Consider the following 26,190-nt stretch of genomic DNA (forward strand, 5'->3'; position numbering starts at 1 on the left):
TGATATCCTCCACCCGCATTTCTAGCATGATAACGATCGAAATAGCTTTGCGTAAGACACATATTTAATAATCCGGCAGTCGTGGCAACAGGGATGATAATTTCGAGCAGCTTGTTTGAACAAGCACAAAAGCGGCGTCAGCAGAAATCGGCAATAACAGCACGAGGGAGGTCGAAAATTGGAAAGCGCCCCTTTAAAGCAAGCCGCGCCTCTGCCATAATAAATAATATGCAATTCGGCCGGCTTACTCACCCTCTCGCTCAGCTTGGCTTATTATATTCTTTGAGTGCTTTCCCAAATCATAAAGCAGTTGTTGCTCCCCGTCAACTTTTGCGTCGTCACCGCCGTGAGGACACGAGAGCTCTGTAATTAAGATTCATGCTTTCAAGTGCGGCAAAAATTAAATTTAGTCCACAACTCTGCGCCGCCGTGTACTCTGCGTGATTGCTGGGCTAGAGAGAACACTATTTGCGTTTTACTAGCTGCAACAATGTTTCCCCTTTACTTTGACACAAATAGGCTCTTAGTCACTGCACCACTTTTCTTATCAGCAAAAGTGTTCCGAAAGCATTAAAAATTTGCATAATCGAGTTACTCAATAATTAAATATTCCAGAATATTTTTGTAGTTAAACTAAAAAAATGTGTATTAGATGAAAAGCAGTTTTATTTATTCATTTTTAAAATTATTTCCCTCCCCATTAGACTCAGCTGCTGGTTAGCCTTTGGTAAAGCCTTTGTAAACTTCAATCCCAGTTTAGTCATGTTAAAATGCGGACTGCAATCAGAAGTCATAATTAGTTTAGCAGTAAAATCTGAATTACTTCTGAGCAAGCCCAGAATAGATTTCATTGAATTTGATAAAAAATTAATTTACTGAAGGAATCTACAGCAAATTATTGGTAAATTTCTAAATTCCTAGTGATGAATAATGTGGCTTATTAGCTAGCTTTAAAATATTATTTTACAAACTTACAATACTTAAATTTAAGTCAAATATCAATTTAAAACAAATTGAGAAATATTGCAAATTTAACTGCCAATAATATTTCCTTCTCCTCTTTTGCATATACATAGTATTCGCTCCTGCATTGTGCGCGTTGGACCGAAAGTGTATGTGTATATATGTATTTATGCAGACCTGGATACCAATGCTCGGCAATGGCGAGCGCCGGCTGTAATTTGGTAGTAGTTTTGTGATTGAAGTTTGTAATTATGCTAATTTTCGTTATTACAGGGTACCGCGAGAGAGAGAGAGAGAGAGAGAGAGAGAGAGAGAGAGAGAGAGAGAGCAAAAGCAGAGAGTGAGCTCGCTCTCGCATACTCATGAGCAAAAAGTTGTATGTAAAAAGGCAGAGCTCGGCGGCGCATTTCTGATGAGACGTCCCATCCGCTTTATTGTGTGTGAAACCGGCAATAAAATTTGAACGCTGATGAGAAATTACGCGCTCGGCACACCGCTTCACTGGACAAAATTTTAATACTCCTCTAAAACCTATTAAAACAATAAAGCCAGCATCTCTACATTTAAGTTTATTTATAAACCAAACAGATTTTCCCAGAGTTTACAATAAGTGACACCAGTAATATTTATATACACATGGAATTGGCATCTCATTGAAGTACAATTTGATTTCAACTCAAATTTAGTGTATATAGTGTCAAAATATACAATTATAATTGTTTTGAATGATACTGTTCGCAGTTTACTCAATTTTCAATCAGCACAGCTCACAGGTCTGAATATCCTCGATTCCTTTGTACCAATTTAGCTCCAAATCGTTTCATGAAAATGTTGAAAGCAATGAAAATTTGGAGTTGAGTTCAGACTTCAGAGTTAGTAAACCGTAATTTGGCAAACTCATTAGAAAATACTAATTTAAATAATTGATCCAATTCAGACTGTCAATCTCAGTTTATGGTAGCCAAAAAAAGCGATCATTTTTTTTCAAATACGTATAGAATATTGTAGTTGATGGATTCAATTAGAAAATTCTTTAGCACAACAATGCTTAGCATTTAAAATTATTTGATGGATGCCAAATTTAACACATTTAGTCTTCCATGACTTGGTGCAACTCAAAAAAGGTTAAACATGATATTACTGATATTATTAATTTTTTCCTCTATATACGATATTAACGATGTATGTGAAAATTGCAGCGCAGCAAGTACATTTAACTTTTTATCCACGCTCTCTTTGATGTATATTATGTATCCTCTTGCAAGCGACTTAAGTCTTTTTCTTGCACGGGTGATGTGGGCTTTTTGCAAGTTGGGATCATCAATAACGCATTGGATCCAATTTCATGGCTGGAAATCGAGCCACATATCGTTCTCACACTCGAATAAAAAGCAGTCGAATCTCGTTCACTATAGACTGAGCACTAACATGCTGCAGCAATCGCCCGTAACTTAAATGTTGTCAAAATATCCTCGAGAATCTTGCTTAAGCAGAGCAGAAGTAATTTATGTAAAACATTATCCCCCGTCGCGATTCATATACGAGTTATTTAAAAATTCAACATCAAATCTGCTCAAGTTCTAGATAATTAATATCATCGCATGAAACTATTCAGGATTTTGTAATATAATGGAATATCTGCAGACCAAAAAATTTAAATTGCAAACCAGTGGTTAGATTCTACGTTGTTTAACTTAAATACGTTTTGGAAAATGTTATTTCAACCGTTACAGATTTTCAGTGGGGTTTAAATCGTGGGAATTGAAAGGGTGCGCGGGGAGGCGGTGCGGGTTCCTGCCTGCCTTTCTTTCATAAATATTTGATGTGCGGCCGAAACGCAGCGTCATTTGCACGCCTAGTTTTGGATTTTAAGTGCCCTCAGCGTTCGCCTCCCCCGAGTGGCAGCTAGCACCCCTTTTTAATTAATACCCACACGAGCATGAAAAACAATATTGAGTTATTGCGCAATTGCGAGCGAGAGTGAGAGAGAGGATATTGCACGCGCGGGGATGATGAGTGCAACGGAGGTTTCTTTTATTTATTTAATAAAACCCCCTTAATGACGATTTATGCAGCCGAGACTATATATTTTATTTCCTGCGCCGATGAATATCAGTCCTTGACAAGAATTGCTATTCGCACCACGTGAAGCGAACCTCGAGTTTGCCGTCGTCATCCCCCGCGAGTGCGTGCTTCAGGCCGGGGCGACAGTGCATAATTAAGTTTTCAGCGAACCATCTAATTAATTAACGCCAGTCTAGATGCACATATATTTTGCAGCAGAATCGGAAATGTACGTAATACAAGAGCGTGAAGAAATCTCAAGGCTTGGAAAACTCAAGAGGAATTGAGCAATGCAGAGTTGCAAGTACTTCAACAGAAACGGCTGTTTCTCAACAGTGATAATGAACTTTTTAATTATACTTGCATAAGTTTTACGTTTTTAGAGCTCCCCATCGGAAATAATAAAAAAAAACAGTTTCTGTTGCATATTTCCAAATATATATTTTTAAAGTAAAAATATTTTTACTTGAGTGCATCAACAGAGGATGCAAACAAAAATTAATTTATCGGAAAGTTTTTTTTTCTGGATGCTTACAGGTTTACTTTAAACCGTTTATATATTTTTCAAGGTCAGAATTTAAGAAATAATTTTAATGTTTAGTGGTCAAGCAGAGTATATTAGGTCTTCAAACTGTAACTCTTACCTCAAGCGATTATTGATCAAAACTTTCTTAACCCCTGCTCTCTTCAGAGAATAGATGCCCTTTGAATCCGGTAGATTTTACACCCCCTCCACTGGCTGCTTTTAAGCAATTTATAAGAGAAGAAATGGGCGTTATTTAAAGAGCAAAATATTTGAGGGTCTATAATGCAACTTCAATGCGACTGTTTTTCTCGTATTTTTCACCCAAGCAACTTTCCAGAAAATTGTTTTAGTTTTATCAGTTTAACTAAATCAGGGATTTAATCAATTCAATCCTTTGAATAGCTTTGCCAATTTGTATATTTGGTACATTTCTGTTGGGCAAAAATTGCAAGAAAACTTTATTTTACACGGAGTGAGAAAAAAGGAATTGGTGGGAGACATTTCTTTTGTACGACACTGTTAACAACATCAGGAAAACGAGAAATTTCCCCGCTGCTGATCCACTCGATGGGGGCTGAAAGTGGCTGCGTGAAAAATGTTTTCAAGCTCAATTTTCGCCATCGGCGTTCAATAACTTGGCAAAAGAGAGCCGCGGGCGCAGCACCAAATCACACATTTCCATCCGCGGAGGAGCGAGCGAGATGGAATAAAACGTGTCGCGTCGGTGGGGTGGAAAGTGGAAAGGTAGGGTCATGCGCTGGCTGGCTGCCTAGGTGATGCTCCCTGGCTCCGTCGGAATGGGAGATGGGACCGCGAGGGCCTCTGGTGGCGGCCGCGGCGGCGTGCCGTGCTCGCTGCGCGAGCTCGTCAGTTGGAATTGAGCCTCCGAGCGGCACGAGAGGATACGCAGTGTCTCTTCCGCACTGGCGGCGTGACTTCCACCACTTGTCCACCCAATCCCTTCGGACATGTCAACCGAGTAGTCACCATAGTGCGTTCGCCGGACCGAATTGGTGCTTGTGACCTTTCTGGATATTAGTGTTGAGTTTTCCAATGTGGCACGGCGTGCAGTGCCGAGCGCGCCGAGTCTTTTCTCGCTCCCTGTGAGCGACGTCTGTCCGCAGTTTCTCGCTGGTGAGTTTCTCGATCTCGAGAGTAAGCAAATTTTTTTATATAAAAAAATCCACTTCTCGCCTTCGCATCCGTTTTTTGCCACTCCGAAGGATGCGAGGGCAGCATCGACGCGGACCGCCCGCCGCCTCTGCCGCCAGCTGCCGTCTTTGTATCCAGCCTCAAAAATCTCCCCCAAGCCCGCTTGTTTAGAGTTTAAACGCAGATTCTCTTGTCGCCCTGGGTAGTTTTCCACGAAATTTAATCCAGAGAAACCATCTCTCTAGCGTATTGCTATTTTTGTTGAAACGATGAAGTTTTTTCACGGTGGAGAAACGAAATATCAGTAAAATTTGCTGTGCAACTTCAGCAATTTCACTCTCAGTTCAACGGGGTTCTTTTTAAACCTGAGTGTGAAGGGAAAGACCGTAAAAGGGTCAAATTTGTCAAAAAATCAAAGCTTAACGTTCTGTTGCATTAAAATGAATCGATTTGAATGTTCCATGAGTAAAAAAACGTGATTTTTGCGAAAATTCCTAACTTTATTTACTAAACCTTAAATGCTAAAATATATTATGCTGTTTCCGAGGCGGAAAAGACGCGCGTTTGAGAGTAAAACTTTGCTGTAAGAAGCGATTTTTCAGGGCCATTTGGCCGACGGGAGCGTCGGAGGAGTGTGGCGATTCTCAAAACTTTTCAATTTTCTGCGAAAGTGCGAGCTGCCGCGCGCACACAAATTGTGGAAAAGCAGGCTCGGCGCTCGCTGCAAGTGAATTATTCATAGCCACTTAAACTGAAAAGTTAAAAAACGCGTCGGCTTTGGCCCTGCAAGTCGACTCGCGGGCAATAAACACACCAGCGAATTTCGCATTCCCTTTGAGCGGCCGATTGTAAAGTTGTAATTATTGTTATTGCGCTCTCTCGCCTGCCTCAGTTAAAGGTGATGAATCGCGTGAAGCGAAAGGCAATTCTTCTGCGAGCCAAAATCGTGGAGGTAATTGCTGGCTGGCTAGCCGGCCGGGCAAAAATTTCGTTTCCACCTTTGATCAGTCGGTTGTTAGCTACTTTTTCGATAAAAACCCATCAGGCCGCCGCTTTGCTCTGCGCGCAGCCCGACTGGGTCCGCTGGGAAATTTACTTATAGATATCGCGCGCGCTTGCGGTTGCCTTTTTGATTTGTTTGCAGTCCCGGAATTCGTCTCGTGGGCCGTTTCACGCGCTCCTGATTAAAGTCGGTGCTCCTTTAACCGTCAAACTTGAGCCGAAACAAAGGAGCATCTCAAGGAAACTGCTATGAAAAGTACAGCGGGGAGATCAAAAGAGCCTATTTTACCTCAAATGCGGTCCTAAAACGTATTTGTAAGGGAAAATTCATTGATAAAGAACATAAAATGGGTTCCGAGGTTCCCAGCTTTTGAGAGTTGACTTACGAGAAAAAAATATTGTCATCTAGAAGGGCTAGAATGTTTACGCGTAACGGGGGGTATATGTTAGAATACTGAAAATACAATGAAAACTCAGGTAAAGGGACGACGGAAGTGTCTGACCGCGTATTATGAAAATATTGATGTGATTTTACTTCAAGGCCATGTGATTGTATTTATTTCAAAAGCCGACGAGAAAGACATTTTTCTGAAGCATTACGAACATTGAAAAATCGATATTCAACCCACTCATTCATTTTTCCTATTCTGGCCCATCGTAAAAAAACTGGAGCACTCCAAGTTCAAGGAAATCCGAGCATTAATTATACTCCCCAGACAGTCCGTCGAGGTTTGTGCGTGGGCGCTGTCTGTTTGCTCATCATTCGGATGCAACCGTTACCAGATAAATTGGATTTGCACCTCGGCTCTTTTTTGCGCTTCCACCATGGGAATTTCGCTGCCGGCTAATAATCCGTGTGAAGGATGATCGCGTTTTCGCACCAATTTGGCGTTCAATTACCGTCAGAAAGTAACTGTGTGTTGGGGAGCAAAAAAATGAAGAAAAAGATGCATTTTTGCTTGCGACGCCTTTCTGGCTGCGGTGCTTGAGCTAGAAAACGCCAAGTGGAATTTGCGCAGCAATGAACACATCAAGCAAAAGAGACGTGTTGCAATATTGCTGAACGTTGCGGGGTTGAAGAAGACGACGAGCCGTGTGTACCAATGTGATATTCTTCCGAACTTTTGATTAAATATATAAAATGGTTATTGAGGGGCAAAATACATGGCAACAAACCACACGAGCTGTTTCCCTTAAATTATTCATTTTTTTACCCTTCTAATTAAGAGACAACAAGAAAAATTTATTCGAATGAAAAATATTTAAGCTGCGGATTGTTAAAAATTTTAAGAGATGAATCTCTTTAAAAATGGATTTTCCTATTTTCAAAGCAACACAAAGGAAACGCTCAAAACAAAAAGAATATAAAAGTAAAGTTGCATTTCCATTTTTTTTTTCGAGCTGGAGACACAAAAATACTGATATGAAAAGCTTTGAATATCTTTATGTAAAATCCAGGGGGTGAGAAAGAAAGCGTTTTGGGCATAATGTTTTGCAAAGCGTTCGACCGTTCCATTATTATTATTCCTCCTTGCGCAGCCCACGCAGGAGCTTTGAAATGGCGATTTTCACTCACTCCCCTCACCAAAAGTGAGCACTCAAAAACGGCATTTTCGTCTGGGAAAAGCGGATTGCACTCTCGATACACCTCCCCTGCGAGTGAGCGAGCGAGCGAGCGAACAGAGACAATGTGCAAAACAACAATGTGCGGCTTAAAACAGAGCGGAGCAAAAGCGGCTGGTGGGGTTGATCTCTCTCGGTCCGGGATTATCTGTACAAGAAATCAGGCCCGAGTGCGGTTTAAAAGTCATGTCAAACATATGCAAGCACACAAACAACCGCGGCGGCGGCATTTTATTATCCCTTTTCTGCCGCTGATGCTGCTGCCGCCGCGAGACTGCTTTTTATAGCCATTTTTGCCTTTCCACGAGACTCTCCTTTTCCACTCAGCTGCTCGAATTGTGGCTGGAAAAATAACACAGTTTTATGCATAAGCTGATTAGCTCGCGAAGAACAGTAATGGCACAACGAATGCTGGGCTGGAAAATCAATAGTTAAGCAGATGGGCCGGAAAATCAGCTTCTTTTCATTAAAATCACCCTTGACAGAGGTTCGCGTTCTTCTAAACCGCAGGAAGCACCACGTTCTCCCGACGCCTCCAATTCTCAAACCCAATATTCATACGCAGATTGGGGTGCTAACGCAACTACTCGGTTTCGAATTCAGCTTCCGTGCTGCGTCGGCAAAGTTGGCAAAGTGAATCTGATGCGAGGGGCAAGAACGCGGTCCTCTGTTCGACGTGCCTCCTTCTCAGTCGCTAACGAACGATCCAATCCGCCAAAATTGCGCTCTCCAGCCGATTTTTACGCGATGGTAATTTTTCCATTATTCAAATGCGGATTAACATTTTTGCGAGGTCGCGTAACAGCAGCAGATGAATATTTATGACCAAAGGGGCAGAGAAGAAGAAGCGGGCCATTCATAATTCAATTATTTTGGGGTGGATAGTATTCTGCTGCGGCAGCAACGACGCGCGTCCCAAACCAAATAATTTATCCCGCGGACAAAAAGCGGCGAGCGCCTTTTGTTTCGCGTTTATTTGACGAGAAAGAAGAGAGAGTGGAATTAATTGGACCTTTTCCTGATAATTGAATGATGAATATTTATCAACCATATTTTCCATTGATGTTAAACAGCCACTTTGTGCTGACGAGTGGTCTTCATTGTTTGCCGTGAAAATTGGCGCATTTTTTATTTAAATTTACTCGCTGACCTAAAATTGTGCTGACAATCCACTCTGTAGAGGGGTTTTTATAGCGTTAAAATATAAAATTTATCTATTGAACTAAATTTTTTTGAATAGTCTGTATGACTTAAAACGCAATTGGACGGCTTCATTGTTTGAAATTTTCTTATTACTAAACAACCTAGAACATTTGTTTGTTTTAGTCTGGTTTTAGTGTTGAAACCAACCAATTGCACTCATATCCAGTTTCATCATTACATAAAAAATGCATCGTTAGTAGGTTTCATGGCTGTCGTAATCTCAATTGAAAAAAGACGTAAGATTTATATTTAATGCAGCTACATCTTGGTGCAGCAAGCACTTCACTCGTTCGACGGTTTTTCTTACAAAATCAAAGGCAAAATAGATGATCTTGTGACTTTTCTAAATCATTAAATTGTATTGTTGTATCGGGCAATTTTTTAACTTGACCATTGCAAGACAAAGTTGATTGATCTTCCTCACGACTGGTCGCCTACATCAGTTCAATATTGACTTGACCAGTGAAAAATTATAACTGAATTTGTAATGGTGTATGATGTGTATTCATTTGTTTAAACAATGAAGAAGTATAGCAACAGTAAAACCCTCAATTTTGTATCACATATTATTTATCTAATTGTGTAGGTGTGGAAAATAATGTGCACACAATGCCAACATTCATAGAATTTCGTCATCTGCAGCATTGTTTGCATTTTAAGAATTTTGCCACTTGCCCTGGCACAATCAGTTTCCTTCCGTCCGTCCTTGGTGAATCAAAATGAGCGTCACATTCGCATTAACATTCCAACCGTGCGGCGGACGACGGTTGGACGGCCGGACGGACGCGAGAACACAACTCTCTCATTTCAATTAATTTCACGCACGCAATTTCGGTCGGACTAATTGATGTCTTGAGGGGTTGGCGGCGTCAAAGCCACCACGGATTACCAGGGATTATTAAACGTCAAGCAGTTGTAACGAAGAGCCGAGCCGCACGCCGACGCCAACGCTTAGGCAGAAAGAGTGCTGAATTAAATAATGGCCAGGGTTGCATTAGCATGACGAACGGACGGACGAGAGAGGAGTGGGCTCACGTTGTGTCATCTGGCCCTTGGAACTCTAATCACGAGTTATTATTTCTCAATTTTTCCGGTTCGCCGGCATTTTATCTTATCGGCTCGATTGTTTGGATTGGGTGCGACTGAAAAGCTTCCCCTCTGCCATGTCGTCTGTAAAAAGAAAATTACTACTAAAAGCCCCCTGTTGCCGGTGCTGGCGCTCTGTGATGTCGCTGCGAGCCTTTGAGCGGTGATATTTATTGTTTGTTATCATTTTTTAATGTGTTGCTGAGGCCGCCGCATAGCCGCACCGCGTGGACGAATTTTCGGGCTCGCCGCCAAAATGGTGTTCAACTTGCCAAAACATATGCTGCGTATATTTTATTTTGTCGGCCGTGTGGTTTCACTCTGTCGGTCCGGCCGTTTAAATGGCCCGCTCGCCCGCCACCGTTTACACAGGCCGGAAAAATTAACTTGACTTATATTCTGTGAAATGCCTCTCGCTTTTTTCTGTAAGAAAACCCAACCACTCAATCTGGAAGCGGGCCCAACATTAACTCCAACAGAGAAGATATATTTCCATCAGAGAGATTTCAATTCCCTTTAATTTAACCGCATGGACCGCACTGACACTCTTCGAGTGTTTATCGTCGTTTATTTTGAAGGAAGAATCGAGGGCGTACGTAGAGTTGGCTATTTAAAATAATAACGCGTCCGCTTTAATGGCGTCCTGTGTGTATGTGTTTTAATTTGAGAGCGCGTATTGTGTGGTGACAACAATCGCTGGCTCGTTTTCGGCCTCTTCCCCATTCATTGCGGCCGAATTTGCATAAAAACCCGAAATTACGAGCGCCGCCATTAGAACGAGGCCGTAAATCGATGCAACTTAAAAGGGCGCACGTCCAGCTCTCTTTTATCATCCGAATTTGCGCCTCCATAGGGATCGAGGATGAAATTTTAAAAAGGTTTCGCCTGCCCGGGCACTTAGCAGGCTTATTTACGGCTCAGGTACTGCTTTATGACACGCAAGTCCAGCAAATTTCGTTGCAGTCCCGCGAGGGTGCGAGTTGCAACTTATCTTTCTGGACTCGTAAATTTTTACCTAAAATAATCGAACACTTTTACGACCGATGCATATGCGAGTCTAAGAGGATCGTAACACCGATCACCGCGTAAACAACGACGCGTTTCAAAATCCCAAGCCGGCGTGAAAATATAAAACAATGGCGCCATTAATCTGAATTCTGCACGGATTCAAAATTAAAATGAGGAAAGTAGAGGCGATGACAGATTTATATTTAACACAAGTCTTTGGTAGGAAAACACTCCGGATTCCACTCGTGAATTACTGACTGACGTCATGAACTTAATTTGAGGATGGCTTAAAATAAATAAATTAGAGAAATTTTGAAACTAGATGCTCCGCGCTTGATTTTTATTTCACTATGGTCGAGGGTTTCTCCGTGCAGCCTGCTGGAATCTCGGGTGCAAAAGTGCAGTGCGCGCACATTTTTTAGACGCAAGCCTTTAATAAAAGTGGTCAGGCAGGATGGAAGGAGGCAGGGTGCCCAAACCGTGTGCGTTGATGGTTGTTACACGCTCAGGCCGGCGGGCAACAAACTCTTGGCCGCGGCTGTACAATACAACAACACTACACACTTTTAATACCACGACCGCCGCGCGCGGAGCCTTCCTTTTTATAAAAAATGCACGCCAAAGGTCTCTCTCGCTCTCGCTTTGCTGGCTGGCTGGCTGGCAGCTTGCTAAGCTATCCTCGGTAAATATCTTCATGCTTCTATAGTTTCATCGGCAAAACCACCCCACTGTTTTCCCCTCTATACCTTCTGGAATTTCCACAAAAAAGTAGGGTGGCGTTATCCTGACTACATGTTTTTTTTCTCTGGATCAATTTTTGTCCAAAAATTTTAAAACAAAGAATTATTTTACTTTATAGATGTCTGAACTGACTCAAATAGACTGCTAAATTTCTGTTCCAACACCAAATTTTGTTCATTCGAAACTGTTCATTCGAAACCGTAAATATTATTCAACCAACCTGAAAACCGCTATGAGGAAGGTACAAATGAAATTCATATTCAATATTGATGATTTCTGCAACCTTGCTCAAAGGAAGCAAGTAGCCGCGCATGCGTCTCTGTTCTGAGACGCATGTGCAGTGCTGCACTCGACCCAGGTGAGACAGAAAAAGGGGAGCAAGCACCCGGACTTAAAAGCTTTGCAACAGGAATTGTATCACGCGCGTGGATGGTTGTTAAGCCGAGAAATTATGTCCTCGGCCGCTTAAGTGCTTAATGCAAAAAGAAGTCCTCTTAGCGGCGGAATTTGAATACGTTAACGCGATATTGGGCAAAAGTAAGAGGAGGTTATTATCCGCGCCTCTCGCGCTCGAAGCATTTTTCGGCTGGGAAACGCTAAGAGCAGCAGAGCAGCCAGCCGGCCATCGAGACGAGTGCGGACCATTTCGATGATAAGTTGATGCTCGGCACTAAAAGGAGAGAGAAGGAGGAGGTGCCGGCCAGGCTCCCGCTGGACCAGTTTATATAATAAAGAAGCAGAAAATACAGTGATGAGCTCGGAGCCCGAGAGTTGCCTGCTGCGCGCTTATTCTAATCTCGTAGGCGTTAATGGCAACGCTGCCTTCTCCCGACACCGCCGACAGCTTTGGCCCTAAATAATTTTTCACGCATATGCCAAATTGCAATTGGGATAGGCGGTGCCTTGCGCCTGCTGACGTCACGCGCCGTGCCATCTTTATTGGCCAAATAGCTCTTATTGGGCTCTTTTCGCGATTGATGCAAAAGGGTTCCTTGTTTATTGCCCGACCTTTTCAGACTCCCGCACTGCCTGCTGCACCGATTTTTCTTTGTTCTTGTCAAAGGTGCTGCTCCATTATTCAAAGAGCTCGCCAGGAACGGAAGGACGAACAAACGGGAAATAGCCAAACAGAAATTGTCAATGGAGTGCGGGGCATTTTCCTTTAGCTGGCGAGAGTATGGTGTGGCCTTGAGAGTAATTTTCAGCCCCGAAACCGCAGTGCCGATTGAAACGGCGGCTGGTGCGGGCAAACTCAATTTCCACGGCCTTCTTTTTATCTCGTCCAGCCAGAAAAAGCTGCAGCATACGCGACGAGTGCACGCAGAAATGAAGAGATTTCCTGAACCACGGCCTTTATCCTGCGCCGACGGGCCATGTGCCTCTGAAGAATCTGCTTTTCTCGCTCTCCGTTTTATTGAGATATTTAGGCAAGCAGTGCTCATTGAAAAGCAGCAGCTGAATCCGTTGGCAGACAAAGATGCACGCTCTCCAATCGCACAAAGCCCCACATGCACACCGCCGCGTCTGCCACTGGATTTGCTTTGCCTGCTGAGGCCTCGAATCCCGTCTTACGCTGCATCTGCCTCCATTAATAGCCGCCTGCGAAACAGCTCACCTAGCCTGAGTGAAAGAGGGAGGCCTCAAGTTTGCTAATAATGTAGCGGCTGCAGCAATGAACTCTCAAAGGGAGTAAGGCTGCCTCGTGGGTAGACGAGATGAGCTTGTATAGGGCTTCTGAGTGGGGATGCTATATTTTCTGAGCTTTGTTTCGGGACAAATTAACAGAAGAGCATTATTGTTGCATTTCCCTTGAATATTTCTTGAAAATAGGATTGATCTTGTAATGTCTCTATTAGCAAGGTGAATTTCACGGTGATAAATAAAATACATGTAAAAATTTTAAGGTGACGATCGATGATTCTTGTTTCTACAAACAACCAGATGTACGTGAAGAATTTGGGTTCTTTTTGCGCTTTACACGCTGGCAATTTCCTTATTTATAAGTCCACAATATGCTTTATGTTCGTAACACAATAGACCTTTCTTAAGGGATGATCCCGAGAAAGTATCGTTTTGACCTTTTCTCACTGTTTCACATTTAATAAATAAATAATTTTTCTTATTACTTACAAGCATATATTGCATTTCATCATTTTACAATCTGGGAGCTCTGAGGAAAAATGCCAGCAATATCCATTTTTCATAATCTGTCTAAATTGAATTAGAAATCATAGATAGGCTTTTGCGGCAATGCCACCGAAATGCTGAACAATCGGTTTCTTTGTTATGCGATCCCTATTTGAAACCCCAAACCCTTTGTTATGCGATCCCTATTTGAAACCCCAAACCCTTCAAACAAACCCGTAGAATATATTTTAAAGGTTTGATACTCAATAGTTTGAATTCAAAAGAAAATAGCTAGCATTCCTATGGACGTTGTAAGCGCATTCATTTTAAATAATGCGTGAGATTGTTTTAAATGCGCAAGTCCATTTCTAGAATAGCCGTAATTATTATACTTTTTTCCCTTTTATTCTTTTAGAGATAGTCCCACCTTACAATCTTGAGTGTTTTCCAAGTGGCTTTATTTGAAAAGAAAGAAAAGACATCTCCTTATCCGCCATTAGTCTGTTCCGTCTCCTCCTTTTTCATCTTTAACCAGACTACTTTTCTGCGTCTCTAATGATCAGCAGAAGAAAAAGGCTCTCACCCATATTTTTATTACGTTCCGATTTCTGAAGCTGGCTAGCTATGCAGTCGTTATTATCAACGCTTGTGTGCTTTAGACGATTGGGATTGGTCATATATCACACACATGTATCGCCTTGGGGCTTCAAACCTTTACTCTTCTGCCATATTTAAACGAAACCTATTACTCCGTTTGAAGTTTAAGGAAACTGTGCTCTCGCGGCGAATATGGCCTGCTTTCTAGGAAGTATTCAAATTTTTTGTCAATACGCGCACTTTGCCGCCCGAAAAAGGATTGTTGAAGTACAATTTGAGGCAATACACTTAATTGGCTCATCCTGTCGCGGACGTTACTTCTCATGCACCCTCGCTTGCATTCCGAGACAGCAGGTTTTACATATTTACCATACAATAATAACAAGCGGCAAATTCCCTTGCCCATTAGAATAATGAGTGCCAAAAACTCCCACAGCAATTTCAGCTGCTACGAAATTCTTCGCCTTTTCTGTTATCGCCCTTCCCTTTCATTCACAAAAAATATATGTGGAAATAGTGGTTTCCTAACCTTTTTCTCCCTCTGAAAGCAACTACAAGAATGCAATGGTTAAGTCCACCGAAGAGAAAAATGAACAATGCGCATAAAAGGCGTGTGTCTCATGGGAGTCACCAATCACGTTCTCAAAGGAAAAGTCACGTTTTTAATTTTGTTTAGGGTGAACCATATAGGAATTCCTGCCCGCGGAGTCAGGAAAAGGAGAAGGTGGAGGTAATTCAAACCTGGTGGGAGCGAAGCTCGAGAGTCATTTGAAGGCGGTCGAAGGTGAGGCGCTGCCTCCGCCGACGACGAGTGCCATAAATTAAATGCACATCGCCGCGTTTGGATGTATGTGCTACGTGCGGACTTGGCGGAATAAGAGCGCCTCTTCACAGAGCAATAAAAGCCTTCTCGACGAATTTATAATTACCATATATGAGTGCTTATATGCATAATACGTATGTGGCACTTGTGCACACTAGAGACCGCCAAATGAACACTTCCTGCGTGAAAATGTTGTTATCGCACGTTGTAAAAGGCGAAATCGCACAGTTTATCCGATTGATCGAATTGAGGAAACGGCTGCTTAACGAGACGTCTCTCTCAGCATCTGCCAAAGTTGTCTTCCGTGCAGCTCGCGCGCCGATCGGGCCAAGAAGAATCGCGCGAGCCGCACGCTGGGGCAATTAAAAGCGAGCGAGCGGAAATTTGTTTTTGGTGGTCCGTCATCCAAAACGGCGGCGCGTCCGATTGTGTGTCAGCAAATTCACAATAGGAGAAAAACGCTGCTCTTTATCTTTTACGGGCGGCGCAATTATTGACGCTGTGAAAAGGAAAAAGGCAATAATTTGGTTTATGTATACCTAAACCATACGCGAGGAACGCGCCACAGCCCGAAATATCCGAGATGTGTATTTGTTAGCGCACGCTTACGGTCCCAAATTGGCGACAGTCTGCTCTTGACACGTCCGAGACTACTCCTCTCACCTCAATTTCAAACGTGCAGCTTCAGTTCAACTCAGTTTGGTATACACGAGTGTCGAGATGTTTACGCTTGTCACCTCCGACTCGTAAACACTTTGTACTCCACAGAAACGGAAGTTTACCACATCACAAATCTACTTCAGACTAATGCGTATTTTGGTCAAAACAATTCTCTTGATTAAACATATATATATCCAGGGGAAAATCCCATGATTTTTCTGTTTTAGTAAAACATTGTTTATCCGCTTACAGTCTCCTTCTTTTTTTCTGCTAAAGCAAACGTCTCAATGCATTTCAATGAGGATCCTTGATTTGTGAGAATTACTTCACGACTCAGCAATATTGTATGGATGAGCTTCAAAGCTCCTATTATTTTTTCCTTTTTTTAAATAATAGTTCTGCATCTAAAGTGACTGCATCAAACGCTTCACGCTGGGTTTTGTCGTAAATGTCGCCAGTTTTCAATTGCAGTTTCAATTTCACACATAAAACACGCATCCAATCTTTCTCAGGAGGCAAACAAAAGACGACTTCGCCACAAGTGGTCTTCGATCCGCGACTTTTATTGCTATTATTATTGTCTCCCATCGCACAAAATATAAAAATGCGCAGCCTTGAGTCGCGCGACGTGCTTCCATCAGACGCCGAAATGAAACGGCAAAGTTCAAGGACACCGAAAACCGCACTCTCGCCGATTACCGATTGTGCGGCAACAACAAAATTGGCCGAAATGTCTGCTCGCTGGTGTCGAGTTTCATAATTCTCGGAATGCGAGGAGATCGCATCGCTTTTTATTCGGCAATTAATTTCATCTGGACCCTTCTGCTTGGTAGTTTTTTTTCGGCCGTCGACAGACATCGGCATCAATATTAATTTTTGCGCATGACTGCCCTCGCTTTTCGCCTCTTCGCCGGAATTCCTCTCGCCGCGATAAATGGAGCTGCTGCTGGCATCATGCGAAAAACTGGCAGCATAGCGTTCAATTGTGATATCGCGAATGCGGATTGGTTCGTCCGTACGGATGAATATATTGTTGGTCCGCGCAGAGTTTCCTGCACATTGCAAACATTTTGAACAAACAGTTGGGTTAATTAATTCCTGAAACGTCATCGCTGCGCTCGTTTAAGTTCAAATTGGTAATTAATCATTGCGGTTACAGCAAAATACACCTCAATTGTCCTGCTGATTAAAGCATAAAATAGGCCCTTAACCAATATTATGTCAACCTGAAAATTTTGAACATTTGACATAAATAAAATTTTCTGGGGATTAAATAAGGAAAACTTATTGCTCTAGCGAAAACAAAGTAATTAAATACAGCCTTAAATATTCTAATAATTTTATTTTTTAAATATTTATCATTCAAAACACACCCGAAATTGATTTACTCGCACGCAAAATATCGAATAATTTCCATAAACCGGTGAATAAACCCCATCATAGTCCCTCTCCAAATTGTCAAACGCTTTCTGCGAATCCAGTATATGTACTTGCTGAGTCAATTTCAATAATCGTACAAAGCAAATAGGTCGTGCTTGGTGACTCGCTCTTTGAAATCGCTCTCAAACATCTTGAGGCTCCAATATTGCTGATCAAATCCGATCCAAAATCAACAAGTATCGAGAAAACTCCTCTTTGAGCGTTCGTCCTGAGGAAGGCAATTTCCCCAAAATTAGCTGCCGGCGTCTGCTCACAATTAAGCAGGCAGGCTCAGATTAAAATGCACGCACGCGGCTGCAAGAGCTAACGAGCGACAGAAATAATCACCTCGCGTCTCGTTTCTCTCTCGCCTGATAAATGAAGGTCTGTGACAAGCGTCCCTCCTTTTGGAATAATCTTTTCCTTAACGGAATGCGTCTCTGGTTGGGACGCGAGGAAAGGTGTGCAAGGAACATTTCGCGTCATCGCCGAGGAGAAACCCAATCAGTGCTAATGAATGGCGTTTGCCTGTTTGATCAAGTGCATTAGCTTCGCGAAACTCGATCCGCCAGCGCGCGGCTTCGAGAGAATTCATTGAGTGACAAGTCAATGAAAATGTATATTTTATACGGCGGGCCGAGCAAGAGAGAGAGAGAGAGAGAGAGAGAGCTAGGATACCGCGCGGGGAGCACAAAGGGTTGAATTACGCCCTGCAGCGTGTGTTTTGCGCACAACCTGATTGAAATTTGAACTCGGCCTGTCACTCTCTTTTGCGTTGAAACTTCGTCCAAACATTTTGTCGCACTGCTCAGCCTGGGAAAGTGCGCGCGTCGTCTTGGCCGATTTTGAGGCCGATCGCACCTGACGTGAGCAAAGCCTTCGAAGCGGACACTGAAAGCGACGACGACCGCATTTGGGCCACAAAATAGACGTGAAAGGACCCGCTTTGCACAGTTTTCTAAAACACCAGATTATTGAGAAGCCACCAAACAACCATTTGGAGAAAAAACCGCGTTTGCGTAAATCACGACGTCAGCTTTTATGCAAATATTTTCATTCCCTGTTGTTTTTTTATCACGCACGCCGTCGCTGCCTCCAACACGGGAAAAGTTCGAGGATAAATATTTTCCGTGAGCCGCTTAATGCGGCTGTGTGTGTGTGTATTTAAATCAAAAAGCTGGATGCTCCCTGTGGGAAATGAGCTTTTCGCATCAAGCCAACAAACAAATGCCTCCGCGCTCGGCCAGAGACGAAACGAAAAAGCCCCTTCCTGAATTTTTATAAAGTGGTGCGTGCGGCTCCGAATTTACCCCGACACCCTCTGTGGCGCGCTTTGATGAATCAATCGCCCCTGGGAATCCAGCGGAATCAATCACATTGTTGGCGAGATGCACTTTTTCGAGATGAGATGCCTTTCCCGCGCGCACAGTAATTCAATTTTGCAGCTCAAAAGCAACCAAACTCCCTCGGGGTTTCCGCTTTTCTACGTGAACGTAGAGTAATTGTGCTTTTTTATTGGATACAAATCATTACATTGCCCGAACTGCTTCCAAATTAGATCCTGTCTTTTTCTAACTATAAAAGAGCAATTCTTTTAATTAATTTTGTTTACAATTCGAGCCATGGAGAGTGCAGCCATACAGACAATTTTCTCTCCGCTTAGAGCTTTAAAGCGTGCAACGGTGGGTTGCCTAGATGGTTTTAATTGACACGAAAAATTAAGCCCGGCGTTTTATTAGCGCCGAGAGCCTCTTGGAAACTCGCGATGAAGTTTTAATTTGGGAAAATAACAAGCAAGCGTGCCCAGCACTTCTGGAATTGTTTTAATCCCGAGCGGCAATAAAATTTTACGATTCATTTTTCATAAGGAACGCCAGCGGAGTCGTAAAGGTGTTACGCAATAGTGGAGCGGAGTGGTGTGTTGTTGGAAAATATGCACTAGCTAGGGGTTGGTCTGCTTCCGCAGCGAAAAAGCCGTAACAACGGGGTGGAAACTTCCATAATGCATATCTCGCCCCCTATCCCGAGTGAGGATGATTAATCCTTAGTTTGCATGCGAGCGAGCGGCTTTCCATATGAAATAGCGCCGCCGAAGAATTATATTTTCCAAACGGATTCGCTCTCTCACTCTCTGCGAGCGCCGCCGCGGATTAGTTGTGTTTTTCGTGCACCGTATGCGAGGTTGGTAATCCTGTCGCTGAATTACGAGCCAAGTTTGCCAATAATCTGTTCATGATGGCGCAATTTACCTCCTTTATTCCTTCTAAAACGAGCTCGCTCTCTAATTAATTGATATCGCGATCCTAGTGCGATTCAGATAATTTAAAGGAGAGTTTGAACCTTTTTCTCGTTGCGTAATTGCTGATTCATCATCTTTATCTGTTATTAAGGCCTGCTTTTCTGTAAGTAAGACAGAAGCGCTTTATTAAAATCGATTAACAAAGATTGCTCTGTTAAACTGGGTTTGAAATATTCCTGTAAATAGAGCTCGTCGTTCGTAACGCAACCAGAAAAATGCAAATGCATATAAAAAAATGATAAATTTCCTCAGCACGACATTATCTTCTCGTCTGAGGCTCTTTTCGTGCTCACGAATGTCTCTGAGGTACACACTTTGGTGCTGGCGACACGAACAGATGCGGCAAAAGGCAATAACAATCAAACCAAGAGACACTTTTCCATCCTGCGGCACCAATCGATGCGGGATGAGTTCAATTTGAAATTACCAAGGCTTTTCATTACATTTTTTGGCCGCATATTTTTGTGCCATATATATTGCTTTTGCGAGAGCGTGGCAGCGGAGAAAGAGAAGAGAGAGACGAGCGCTCAATAACGCTCCGGTGACACGCAACCTGCTCACAGAAAATGCTGAGCCCCGTGGAGAAAATTCGATGAAAGCACCGGGCTCGCAAGAAAAAAAATAAGGAAAGTTGGCGTTTTTGGGCCTGCTTACACACATGCTCACTCACTCGTCGTCTGCGAGAGAAAAGTATTGGTGGAGGCAAACAAGCGCTGAAAATAATAACGCCCGCCCCCATCGAGTTCGATCGATGCACGTTTTGTATGGAAATATTGCTCGGAAATCAATGTTTTATTTGCACGTTTGAGTGAAAGCTTTCAACTTTTGTGATCGTCTCAAGAGGAATGAAAATAAACACGCGAGTGTAAGTAAGGATTTGCGCTTCATTGTCAACAAGACTCGCAATCGAAATTTCATTTCACCCTCTTTAAGAACTTCCGAAACACGAAGCGGGGAGTCGGAAACTGAGAAATGCATCAAATGACGAGCAAAGAGTGGCCACACGGATTTTTCCCATCCCTGGTTCGTTTGGTTTGTTGACAGAACACAAGTCCCCCTTTTGTGGTGCGCGAATACCGACACACATCAAAGGGTTCGCTGGTCCCGGTTCAAACTCACCTGCTGCCGCCGTTGTTTGCTGGACGAATCTGCTCGGAAATTATTATTGCGTAGCGAGGCCTTTGGATGGACGTTAGCCGGCGCTCAGTATTTAAAAGCAATAAATCTGGCTTTGACGGCCGGTATCACGATGCACCATCATCATCTCGCTGGCTTATCTGAAATTTTAATATACACGAAAATTGAAATAGGAATATATCAAAAGGAGGCGGAGCACACAGCGCAGACAGCCAGCCTCTTGGCGTAATATTTTGTCTCATAAAATTTGATGACTCGAGTTAAAAATATGAATAACATTGCCCCAGCAAGCGCCCGCGGAGAGAAAAGAGGGCTAAAACTTTTTATATGCATTTTAAATGCGTCGTTGCTCGCTCCGTGAGAGGAGAGAAAGACGATTGCCGCAGCCAGTTGTTGAATTTATCTTTCTCTCTTGAATTTTTAAGAGGATAATAAGCTTCAACTTTTCCCATTGCTTATGTGCGCGTTTCTGGAAAAGGGAGTAGAAACCGCCAGAGGCGTTATTGTCCTCTCTTTCTGCCGAATTAACTTTCTTTTTATACACATTTTCGCACTCCGTCCTCACCGCTAATCCGACTGTCTTCTCGTTGCAGGGAGCACAAGTGACTCGTCAAAATGCTGATGGAACTGAACCAGCCGCACACCCTGCTGTTCGGCGCCCTCTTCCTGCTGGTCGTTACTTCAGGATGCTCGGCCAGATCACGACACCTAGCCGGTGAGTACTTCTTAGGATGCAAGGAAGATGAGATGCCAACCGTTTGCATGAATTAGCATCGGAGATGGAAACACACCGCGCTCTCCGCGCCTCGATTCATTATTTTTTGAATAGGGCTAATAAAAGTGACAGCACGTATAGCGGTCGTTAAGCCGACTGTCACTCAAGTCCAGCCGTCGCCCGTTTGCGGCTTGTAATTAATATTATGCAGCCGTCCGTCCGTCCCTCGAGTATCACTTCCTATTGGTCTGACGGACGCTATGCGCGAGCACTTGTCAATTACAACAATCGTCCCCCTTCACGCAATCGGCTACACGGTATACTTGAAACAGCAAACAACGGACTTGAAATAAAATTCAGTCATTGTCATTTGACCAGAACAGCAAGGCGAAAAATTGTGGTTTGTCCAATTCAAAGTACTTTGAAAAACAATTCAAAACCATACGCTTTGAAAAAGGAAATAATCGATGCAAGAATTTTATAATCGTTATAATTAATTATTTTTGACATCTGCTGCAGTTTTTGCATAGCTTCAATCTCGTAGCAACAATTTTTTTATTTATCACCGCTGTTGTTGATCTTGAAAGTTCATTTGTCAGAAAACGGCTGACGTTGCGCTGTTGTCGGAGAAAAAAGCGAGGGATGTTGTCTGGAGCAGATGCGTGCCGCAATTAAAGCTCCGCTTTAGCACCCTCCGTCTGCTAATTATCAAATTTCAAAGTTTGAACAACTGCCAGCCGCCGCGTGAGACGTGTGATTCCATGTCCGTCAAAAGGCGTGCTTCCGTCGCACTCTCCACAGCCGATTTCGCGTCCGTACGTCACTCGCACTGGAAATAATTTCTTGTCGCTAATTGGCGGCCGTTGTTTTCGCTAGTTGGCTGGGCTCTATTAATTAATTAATTAGCTAATTGGCTGAAAAGCGCGAGCAAAACAGCAAAAGGCGCAAACAACGGCGCCCGCTGCTGGATTTATGCTTCGGAATCGCGTTGCTCAAAGCCCGGCCAGACCTGCAACGTTGTTGTTGTCGTCGTCGTCGTCGAAAAGCAACGCCCTCGCAATTTTTATTCGTGCCTTTTTGAATTCCAGCAGTAGCAGCAGCAGTAGTAGTTGTTGTGGAGGCTGTTTGTTTTTCCTTCTCCGCGACTCTTCATGTCGTTTTATGACTAAAATCGACGAAAACAAGGCAACAAATCAGTTTGCACAAGCGGAAACTGCGGTCGTAAAAGCTTAATTCAATGGGCAATTACTCGGTCTTGAAATGGAAAGAACGGACGGACAATGAGACTTGCGATACCGCTGAAATGCGCGTTTTTGAAAGTCTTCCATTTCCTGCCAAATCGGCAAACTTGAGCTGAAATACCAAAAGTGGTTGCCATCATCCTTTGCCGCGACATCTGGCGTCTGCTGCATCCGCGTGAGGGCTGCAAACCGAGAGTTGCCTCGATCCGCCGTCTCGGCCGAGAATAAATATCCACGCTAAATGAGGCTGTGTGTGCTCGGCAGAGAGTAGAAAAGGATCAAAGGCTGCATTCCCACCTGCCCGGCTGGTGATAAATAATCCAGCTGAAAAGAGAGTGAGATACACTTTTTAGTTCAGTACATAAAAGTCACGTGCGTCCACGGATACAGGGAACCGATCGATTAATTAAGCCGGAACGTTCGGTGGAACGATCGATCGGCAATTAGGCGTGTGCACCACATTAGCTATATTTTTTCGCACATCCTGCATCATCATATTCAAATTTTATTGCCCTCACACGCGACGACGGCACGACGAATCAGGGGAGGGGCGTTGCTTCCCGAGCTCTTTTCCTCGCAACCTCTTCCTTTACTTTGTGCGTTAAATGAAACGAATCCGAAATTTCCTAGCTCTTTACACCCGTCACCGGTGGAGCGGCGACTTTAATGGGCCGATTTTCCCGACTCATCGCGCTCCGACGGCTATTCCTAGCCCTGCACGCGCACCAGGGCAAGAAATTGAATTAATCGCCCTTCGTGAATCTGTCTCGTTTATGACGACCGCCAGCTTTTAATAATACTTTCGCGTGAGGCTCACCGACGCAGTTAATTTAACCCATTGAAGCTTTAAATTGTTGTGCGACTTATTTGATTCTTTTGAAGTTTGTTATTTAATATCAAGTATGAATTGAAAAGAAGATGTAAATTGAAAATCTACATTTCCAATTTTATGGGATGATTTCTGATTGTTGGAACTGTACAAAGTTAAATTAAATTCCTGCTCAAATTACAAATGGTTTGTTGTATTTGTTCTCAAAATCTTTGTGCACACAATTTTTAGTTCTGTCTTGTTGTTTAATCAAACAGAAAATAATCAATTCTATTTGAAAATTTCTTTTTCCTGTTGATAAAGTAATCAGCTTTTCCATGGGAGTCAATAAAAGCGTTCCATGGTTCACAAATTTTGTGGTCTGCACCTCAATTTCGCGCTTGCACGTGTTGCTTTCAACCTGATATGCAGTTTATGAAGTGAAAAAGAGGTCGCCAGCAAAGGTCTGGTCGATGGCGGAATGACTAATAATTCAGACCACCTGTCCGCGTCTCGCGTTTCAAGTGCGCGTTGTGGTGTTCTCGAGCGCAACCGCGCGCCGGCTTTTCGTTTGTCACCGACGCAGCAACGCTAGGCTGTGCAAAAACCGCACACCCGATGCGTTTTTCCTCGGGCACCCCGCGCCGCCAGAGTGAGGTGGATGCTCGCTTATGCAGGAGAGCAGAAAGCGGCGGCGGCGGCGGCATATAATATAATCCCAAGGTTACCCAATGAGAGGGAGCGAGAGTAAACTTTTTTATCCTCTCCGCGGGCAGCAGCAGCAGTTTCTTGTATAATATACAGCCGGTCTGTTTGTACTGCACCTTGCTCCTTTGTAATAATATTTTACCTGCGCCCCTTTTTTACGCGCGTCTAATATTTTTTCACAGTTCACGGCTGTCTCGTTTGTTATACCGCTTGTTTTGCAACAAAAAAAGAATTCGGTCTAAAAGGAAGATGAGACAAAAACAGCAAAGCCACGGTGCTTGAGTTCCGCCCCTCCCGAGAGCGAGTCCCGTGATTTTCCGAACGGAAACAGACACTCGCCAACTTATCGCATTTGGCCTGAAAATGGAAAGCGTTCATAATGCGGCCCTTTAGCGGGGATTTTTTGCTCGGCTGCGCCTTCATTTGTCATATTAGCACGTGTAAATGGGATTTTTATGGAGCAGAAATAATATAAAATAGCCATGCGACCGCAACGAATTAGTCTGGTGCGGTATTTTTGACTTCAAAAAGGAATTCATTTTATTTTATTTTTTTCATTTTTACATGAAAAGGGGACATGGAATAATTGGTTTTTGAAAGGCGATTTGCTGCTCTGTTGTGATGTATTTTCAATTATGCAAATACATTTGAAGCGTGCTGCAAAAACATCACAAAATACACTCCATCCATTGAAAACAACACAGTGCGCGCGTCAAAGCTGTGAAACGAGCGCGGTCCACTCGAGCGGGAACGCGCAAATAAAATTGGAATTTAAACAACGAATCGATGTCGCGTGAGAACGGCGCGCCATGCGACGCGCGGGGAAAATATGCTTTCGCGAAAGCAGCCTTTTGACAAATCGAAGCTGGAAGGAGGAATTTTGCATCTGCTCTTTTTTCTCGGCTGGCACATCAAAACATCATCAATTTCAATAAATAAAAAGCAGGCGGGCGCGAAAGAGAAAGAAAGAGCGAGCAAGCGAGCGAGCGAGCAACATGAACATTGTGTAGTCGGGTAGTAAAGAAGTAATTTATTTAATGTCACAAACAGCAGGTCTCAATGTTGTGTATTATGTCGCACATAAAAGGTGTGGCTGGCTGGTGTTGCTCGCTTTTTCTCCCGGCCAGAGCAGGCGAAACAGAGAAAGAGAGAGGGTTGCAATATAATAATAACAGCAATAATGCGCTCAAGCCGCCGAGACACGTCCGAGGGAGATGCGGAGAGCCTTCTCTTGGCCCCGAAGGCGGCGATCGATCGAGAAACCGGGCGGCGGAAAAATGCGGAGAGAGAGAACGCGTGTCTCCGTCGGACGTGTCCGAACCAGCCGAGCCGGCCATTACTTATGCTGGCGAGAAAGAAAGCAAGACAATGGTGCAAACAAGCAGCCCGAGGAATTGTAGCAGTGGAAAAACAAGCGACGTTATTTATTTATCGCACCCTGTTCGGATTCGAATTTATATTGATGGAGGGCCACTAAAAGGGTCACTTTTATTGCGACTCGGAAACAAATAAAATGAAGATGGACGAGATTTGGCTGCAGCGAGTAGAGATTGAATCGTGCGCGAATTAATTCGACGCGCGGCGCTTGGCCCGAATGGAGCGGTCGCTTCAATTAGGGCTATGATCGGCTCGCTCGGTTTTTCCGATCGTGATTGCGCCGGACGTTTGTTTCTGAGATGGCTTTTTGTTCTCGGCGCGCCAATCGTAAAATTTAACAAGAACGCTGCGCTGCGCCTGCCTGCCTGCCTTTGAGTTGAACGAGATGAAAATTTCAAGTGTCTCCACGCGATAGCTGCTGCTTGACCTGAACCCTCTCCTTCACAGCACTGTTAAGTTTGATGAAATATTTTGTCACAAGAACTCTCCTTTACTGTTATTCGAAATCCCTTTGTGCGGCGAGGTCGTTTCAAGGGTGAGTCACTGATAAGAACACCGATCATAGACACGGTGTTTTAATAGCGGGCTGCAGTCGATAACACTGCATTCTCGCGGACAAATTCAAAGGGCGTTTGACCTAAAATCTCGGCTGCAATCTCTCTCAGCTCTTCTCGTATTCTCTCATCATCGAGTGCACGCCAGAGATTCAATTTATCCGGCGGCCGGCGTGCACTTGTGGAGAAGATGCATTCCTGCAGATAGCAATGCAATTTTCTTTATGGTTTAATTTCCTTTGTTCAGCCGGAGAGAGTTCAGGCCGCCCTGACTTGAAAGCATTCATATGAATAACGCTCTCATTGCTGCGGCGAGTTACACAATTGCACAATACCGAGCAAAGTGGGCGAAGCGAG

At 43.5% G+C, this 26,190-nt stretch overlaps 1 protein-coding gene across 8 annotated transcripts in view; it reads left to right on the top strand.

Annotated features, from left to right (window-relative positions):
- The first annotated feature begins 4,405 nt into the window (after positions 1 to 4,405).
- Positions 4,406 to 26,190, top strand: part of Cirl (Calcium-independent receptor for alpha-latrotoxin) — a 65,572-nt gene continuing 43,787 nt past the window's right edge. For 5 of the 8 annotated variants that reach the window (XM_065495871.1, XM_065495876.1, XM_065495873.1 and 2 more), the window contains exons 1-2: positions 4,406 to 4,687; positions 21,024 to 21,145. In XM_065495871.1, the coding sequence (XP_065351943.1) occupies positions 21,046 to 21,145 (100 nt within the window). In that variant the 5' untranslated portion in view covers positions 4,406 to 4,687; positions 21,024 to 21,045. Of the gene's footprint in view, positions 4,688 to 21,023; positions 21,146 to 26,190 lie in introns of those variants that run through there. The other 3 variants (XM_065495875.1, XM_065495872.1, XM_065495877.1) reach the window with 2 other exon arrangements.

The sequence above is a fragment of the Cloeon dipterum genome, chromosome X (assembly GCF_949628265.1).
Source record: "Cloeon dipterum chromosome X, ieCloDipt1.1, whole genome shotgun sequence".
NCBI lineage: Eukaryota > Metazoa > Arthropoda > Insecta > Ephemeroptera > Baetidae > Cloeon > Cloeon dipterum.